This window comes from Oncorhynchus mykiss, chromosome 1 (genome assembly GCF_013265735.2).
Source record: "Oncorhynchus mykiss isolate Arlee chromosome 1, USDA_OmykA_1.1, whole genome shotgun sequence".
NCBI lineage: Eukaryota > Metazoa > Chordata > Actinopteri > Salmoniformes > Salmonidae > Oncorhynchus > Oncorhynchus mykiss.
The window spans coordinates 42,354,306-42,361,375 of record NC_048565.1 but is presented as its reverse complement, the minus strand read 5'-3'; the positions used below and the strand labels follow the sequence as shown (position 1 = coordinate 42,361,375).

The 7,070-nt window shown below is 42.2% G+C and overlaps 1 protein-coding gene across 1 annotated transcript in view; it reads left to right on the top strand.

Annotated features, from left to right (window-relative positions):
• The window catches only part of LOC110532319 (thromboxane-A synthase), a 110,061-nt gene that overhangs the window by 100,049 nt on the left and 2,942 nt on the right, over positions 1 to 7,070 (top strand). The window contains 3 exon segments of the mRNA XM_036977694.1: positions 2,467 to 2,555; positions 6,745 to 6,754; positions 6,756 to 6,883. Of these exon segments, the coding sequence (XP_036833589.1) occupies positions 2,467 to 2,555; positions 6,745 to 6,754; positions 6,756 to 6,883 (227 nt within the window).

Below are 7,070 nucleotides of genomic sequence, written 5' to 3'. Positions count from 1 at the left end.
GGATGTTTGATGCACCTTTATGGTCCCCACAAGGATAGTAAAAACAAAACAAACACACTGGGGCTAATGTGTTCCCGATCAACTTGTTGAGTTAGCTTTGTTAATCCGGCCCGCAGGATTCAGATAAGTTATTGTCATTGAATCTGCATAATTAGAAAACCACAAACGCTCCCCCTCCCTCTCCCCTAGCCTTGCAGTACACCAAGCATTAAAGACACACTCTGGAACTTTGGCGACTACTAAACTACATATACAAAAGTATGTGGACACCTCTTCAAATTAGTGGATTCGGCTATTTCAACCACACCTGTTGCTGACAGGTGTATAAAATCGAGCACACAGCCATGCAATCTCCATAGACAAACATTATCAATAGAATGGCCTTACTGAAGAGCTCAATGACTTTGAACGTGGCACCGTCATAGGATGTCACCTTTCCAACAAGTCAGTTCGTCAAAAGTCTGCCCTGCTAGAACTACCCCGTCAGCTATAAGTGCTGTTATTGTGAAGTGGTAACATCTAGGAGCAACAACGGCTCAGCTGCGAAGTGGTAGGCCACACAAGCTCACAGAACGGGACCGCCTAGTGCTGAAGCGCGTAGTTCGTTAAAAGCTGCTGTCCTCAGTTGCAACACTTACAACCGAGTTCCAAACTGCCTCCGTCAGCACATTAACTGTTCGTTGGGAGCTTCATGAAATGGGTTGATATGGCCGACCAGCCTCACAACAGCGTAAGATCACCATGCTCAATGCCAAACGTTGGCTGGAGTGGTGTAAAGCTCTGGAGCAGTGGAAATATGTTCTCTAGAGTGATGAATCACGCTTCACCATCTGGCAGTCCGACAGACGAATCTGGGTTTGGCGGTTGCCAGAAGAACGTTACCTGCCTCAGTGTAAAGTGCAAACTGTAAAGTTTGGTGGAGGAGGAATACTGGTCTGGGGCTGTTTTTCATGGTTCAGGCTAGGCCCCGTAGTTCCAGTGAAGGGAAATCTTAACGCTACAGCTTACTAGGTGATTCTATGCTTTTGAGGAAGGCCCTTTCCTGTTTTAACATGGTAATCCCCCGTGCACAAAGCGAGGTCCATATAGGAATGGTTTGTCGAGATCGGTGTGGAAGAACTTGATTGGCCTGAACAGAGCCCTGACCTGAACCAAATCGAACACCTTTAGGGTGAATTGGAATGCCAACTGTGAGCCAGGCCTAATCACCCAACATCAGTCCCCGCAGAAATGTTTCAAATCTAGTGGAAATCCTTCCCAGAAGAGTGGAGGACAAACTCCATTTTAATGCCCATGATTTTGGAATGTCTGACCGGCAGGTGTTCACATACTTTTGGTCATGTAGTGTAAAGTATTTGTTAAACCTCCCGCTTTGGGCCAAATGTGTCAATGTGTAGTTCATACATGTATAATCTATGAGCAGAATTACTGTCTTACTTCAATTAGCCACGAAATCCCTAGTTTGAAAGCATCTGTTTTTCTCAAAGTTGTGCTGTGCCATTTTCCCTACATTTTCCTCCATGTGGGCCAGCCCCCTAGCAATTTGATTTCAACCAATGAGCTTCAGCTCCCCGTCATTTGAGTGACAGCTAGCCAGATGCACCCACAGCAGAGCGAGAGAGAATAATGATGTGTAGCACATATTGTGACGCAGTTTTTTAAGGGACCACTTCTGGTTTGTGCGCGCTACTTTCAGAACTACTGGCTAAAAAGTATTCAAATGACCGGAGAATCTCTTGAATAATCATGAGATACACCCAGCACTGCAGGCAGAAAGGGCACTGCAAGGCAGACCTCGCTAAAACGCACTGTCTTTCTGTTCTGGAGGTCTTTTTCTCTATCTGTCTCTCTCTCTCTCTTTTTCTCTCCCTCTCTCGTGGTAAGATGCCCATCTTACACAACAGGTCTGGCGACTGCTGGGCTTTATCAGTGGAGCAGAGAGCTGCGTTAACTCTTAGTGCTCATTAGGGACATGTCATTCCCCTTGGGATCTGTGTGGTGCCCAATGAGAAGTGACAGCAAGGCTAGACAATGGAGCCGTCTTCACAGGCTCTTCACTGGCCCACACACACACACACACACACACACACATTGTTTTAGGGACAGAGGGTCGTTCAGCTGCACTACACATAGTTCGTGTTTAATAGTGCTAGACAGGTTTAATGTCCACTCAGTCACTCTCATCATTCATACAAACATGCTCTAGTTTCTGATGTAGTTCTTCTTTGCGATTTGTTTAATGCAGCCTAATGCCAAACTCTTCTATTCTTAGCCATGCTCTCCAAATAACCTCATAGCCGTAACCTGAATAACGTGATGCTTTGCTGCTCTCTGCTGGCACAAGTTTAAATTGCACTCAGCTCCTTTCCTTCCTTGGATTTGCTTGCTTTCAGTAGGGATGTTATAGTGATTGTTTGGTACCAAAGTAAATACAATGTAACTTACATAAATGCTTTTATCTTGTAGGATTCACCAGATTATACCAATGTGCAGGATCTGAAATACCTAGACATGGACATATCTGAGGCTCTGCGTCTCTATCCTCCTGGTTTCAGGTAAGTCTTCTCTCCGTGCAGTATGATAGTATGAAACGTAGTGATGCTATTGACATTATGTATGTTTAGAATGATTCCCGATCCCGACATAGCTTATTCTAATATTTCTCCTACTGGACATTGTGTTTTAGTTACACTGTTTATACACACCACATATTTGTATTTGTAAACTGGATTCTTGACATAGCTCTCTGTAATATAGCTGCTGCTGTACATATCATTCTTAGTTTAGCGTGTGTAAATCCCCCTGCTGTACATATTCTTAGTTTAGCGTGTGTAAATCCCCCTGCTGTACATATCATTCTTAGTTTAGCGTGTGTAAATCCCCCTGCTGTACATATCATTCTTAGTTTAGCGTGTGTAAATCCCCCTGGTGTACATATCATTCTTAGTTTAGCGTGTGTAAATCCCCCTGGTGTACATATCATTCTTAGTTTAGCGTGTATAAATCCCCCTGGTGTACATATCATTCTTAGTTTAGCGTGTGTAAATCCCCCTGGTGTACATATCATTCTTAGTTTAGCGTGTGTAAATCCCCCTGCTGTACATATCATTCTTAGTTTAGCGTGTGTAAATCCCCCTGCTGTACATATCATTCTTAGTTTAGCGTGTGTAAATCCCCCTGCTGTACATATCATTCTTAGTTTAGCGTGTGTAAATCCCCCTGCTGTACATATCATTCTTAGTTTAGCGTGTGTAAATCCCCCTGCTATACATATCATTCTTAGTTTAGCGTGTGTAAATCCCCCTGCTGTACATATCATTCTTTGTTTAGCGTGTGTAAATCCCCCTGCTGTACATATCATTCTTAGTTTAGCGTGTATAAATCCCCCTGCTGTACATATCATTCTTAGTTTAGCTTGTGTAAATCCCCCTGGTGTACATATCATTCTTAGTTTAGCGTGTGTAAATCCCCCTGCTGTACATATCATTCTTAGTTTAGCGTGTGTAAATCCCCCTGGTGTACATATCATTCTTAGTTTAGCGTGTGTAAATCCCCCTGCTGTACATATCATTCTTAGTTTAGCGTGTGTAAATCCCCCTGCTGTACATATCATTCTTAGTTTAGCGTGTGTAAATCCCCCTGGTGTACATATCATTCTTAGTTTAGCGTGTGTAAATCCCCCTGCTGTACATATAATTCTTAGTTTAGCGTGTGTAAATCCCCCTGCTGTACATATCATTCTTAGTTTAGCGTGTGTAAATCCCCCTGCTGTACATATCATTCTTAGTTTAGAGTGTGTAAATCCCCCTGCTGTACATATCATTCTTAGTTTAGCGTGTGTAAATCCCCCTGCTGTACATATCATTCTTAGTTTAGAGTGTGTAAATCCCCCTGCTGTACATATCATTCTTAGTTTAGCGTGTGTAAATCCCCCTGCTGTACATATCATTCTTAGTTTAGCGTGTGTAAATCCCCCTGCTGTACATATCATTCTTAGTTTAGCGTGTGTAAATCCCCCTGCTGTACATATCATTCTTAGTTTAGCGTGTGTAAATCCCCCTGCTGTACATATCATTCTTAGTTTAGCGTGTGTAAATCCCCCTGCTGTACATATCATTCTTAGTTTAGCGTGTGTAAATCCCCCTGGTGTACATATCATTCTTAGTTTAGCATGTGTAAATCCCCCTGCTGTACATATCATTCTTAGTTTAGCGTGTGTAAATCCCCCTGCTGTACATATCATTCTTAGTTTAGCGTGTGTAAATCCCCCTGGTGTACATATCATTCTTAGTTTAGCTTGTGTAAATCCCCCTGGTGTACATATCATTCTTAGTTTAGCGTGTGTAAATCCCCCTGCTGTACATATCATTCTTAGTTTAGCGTGTGTAAATCCCCCTGGTGTACATATCATTCTTAGTTTAGCGTGTGTAAATCCCCCTGCTGTACATATCATTCTTAGTTTAGCGTGTGTAAATCCCCCTGCTGTACATATCATTCTTAGTTTAGCGTGTGTAAATCCCCCTGGTGTACATATCATTCTTAGTTTAGCGTGTGTAAATCCCCCTGCTGTACATATCATTCTTAGTTTAGCGTGTGTAAATCCCCCTGCTGTACATATCATTCTTAGTTTAGCGTGTGTAAATCCCCCTGCTGTACATATCATTCTTAGTTTAGCGTGTGTAAATCCCCCTGCTGTACATATCATTCTTAGTTTAGCGTGTGTAAATCCCCCTGCTGTACATATCATTCTTAGTTTAGCGTGTGTAAATCCCCCTGGTGTACATATCATTCTTAGTTTAGCGTGTGTAAATCCCCCTGCTGTACATATCATTCTTAGTTTAGCGTGTGTAAATCCCCCTGCTGTACATATCATTCTTAGTTTAGCATGTGTAAATCCCCCTGCTGTACATATCATTCTTAGTTTAGCGTGTGTAAATCCCCCTGCTGTACATATCATTCTTAGTTTAGCGTGTGTAAATCCCCCTGCTGTACATATCATTCTTAGTTTAGCGTGTGTAAATCCCCCTGGTGTACATATCATTCTTAGTTTAGCATGTGTAAATCCCCCTGCTGTACATATCATTCTTAGTTTAGCGTGTGTAAATCCCCCTGCTGTACATATCATTCTTAGTTTAGCGTGTGTAAATCCCCCTGGTGTACATATCATTCTTAGTTTAGCTTGTGTAAATCCCCCTGGTGTACATATCATTCTTAGTTTAGCGTGTGTAAATCCCCCTGCTGTACATATCATTCTTAGTTTAGCGTGTGTAAATCCCCCTGGTGTACATATCATTCTTAGTTTAGCGTGTGTAAATCCCCCTGCTGTACATATCATTCTTAGTTTAGCGTGTGTAAATCCCCCTGCTGTACATATCATTCTTAGTTTAGCGTGTGTAAATCCCCCTGGTGTACATATCATTCTTAGTTTAGCGTGTGTAAATCCCCCTGCTGTACATATCATTCTTAGTTTAGCGTGTGTAAATCCCCCTGCTGTACATATCATTCTTAGTTTAGCGTGTGTAAATCCCCCTGCTGTACATATCATTCTTAGTTTAGCGTGTGTAAATCCCCCTGCTGTACATATCATTCTTAGTTTAGCGTGTGTAAATCCCCCTGCTGTACATATCATTCTTAGTTTAGCGTGTGTAAATCCCCCTGGTGTACATATCATTCTTAGTTTAGCGTGTGTAAATCCCCCTGCTGTACATATCATTCTTAGTTTAGCGTGTGTAAATCCCCCTGCTGTACATATCATTCTTAGTTTAGCATGTGTAAATCCCCCTGCTGTACATATAATTCTTAGTTCAGCGTGTGTAAATCCCCCTGCTGTACATATCATTCTTTGTTTAGCGTGTGTAAATCCCCCTGCTGTACATATCATTCTTAGTTTAGCTTGTGTAAATCCCCCTGGTGTACATATCATTCTTAGTTTAGCGTGTGTAAATCCCCCTGCTGTACATATCATTCTTAGTTTAGCTTGTGTAAATCCCCCTGGTGTACATATCATTCTTAGTTTAGCGTGTGTAAATCCCCCTGCTGTACATATCATTCTTAGTTTAGCGTGTGTAAATCCCCCTGGTGTACATATCATTCTTAGTTTAGCGTGTGTAAATCCCCCTGGTGTACATATCATTCTTAGTTTAGCGTGTGTAAATCCCCCTGCTGTACATATCATTCTTAGTTTAGCGTGTGTAAATTCCCCTGCTGTACATATCATTCTTAGTTTAGCGTGTGTAAATCCCCCTGCTGTACATATCATTCTTAGTTTAGCGTGTGTAAATCCCCCTGCTGTACATATCATTCTTAGTTTAGCGTGTGTAAATCCCCCTGCTGTACATATCATTCTTAGTTTAGCGTGTGTAAATCCCCCTGCTGTACATATCATTCTTAGTTTAGCGTGTGTAAATCCCCCTGCTGTACATATCATTCTTAGTTTAGCGTGTGTAAATCCCCCTGGTGTACAATGTGCATGGATTGCATTTTGATACCAAATGGATTCGTCCCACCGTTCTTGATTTCTTTCTTTTTTTGGTATATTTATTTTCTTAAAATTGTAGCTGTTTGACATTTGCATTGTTAGGAGCTAGTAACATAACCTTTCCCTGCACCACTATAACACCTGCTAAACTATTGATGCGACCAATAAACTTATCTTATGTACTGTACATGGCCGTGTCCCCCATGTTTCCACAGTTCACCATTTCTTATTCGCATTGTTGAAACTGAGCAGCCATTTTGTTTCAGGTTTGCCCGGTGACGTAGACGAGGACTGCATGGTCAACGGACAGTTCCTACCGAAGGGAGCCACTCTGGAGATCCCTGCAGGCTATCTGCATTATGATCCAGAGAACTGGGCCGAACCAGAGAAGTTCATCACTGACAGGTAGGAGACAGTCAGTCTACTGTAGCTCAGTATTCTTGTTCCATTACTCTGGGTCTAGTATAAAGATACCATAGACAAGTCCCAGCACAGTTACATCGTTACACAGCACAGCTACACTCAGTCATTGCCTCACGTTATGTCCCACTGTGGGTGTTCTGTACAACGGGGAGTGCTTTTACATTGACAC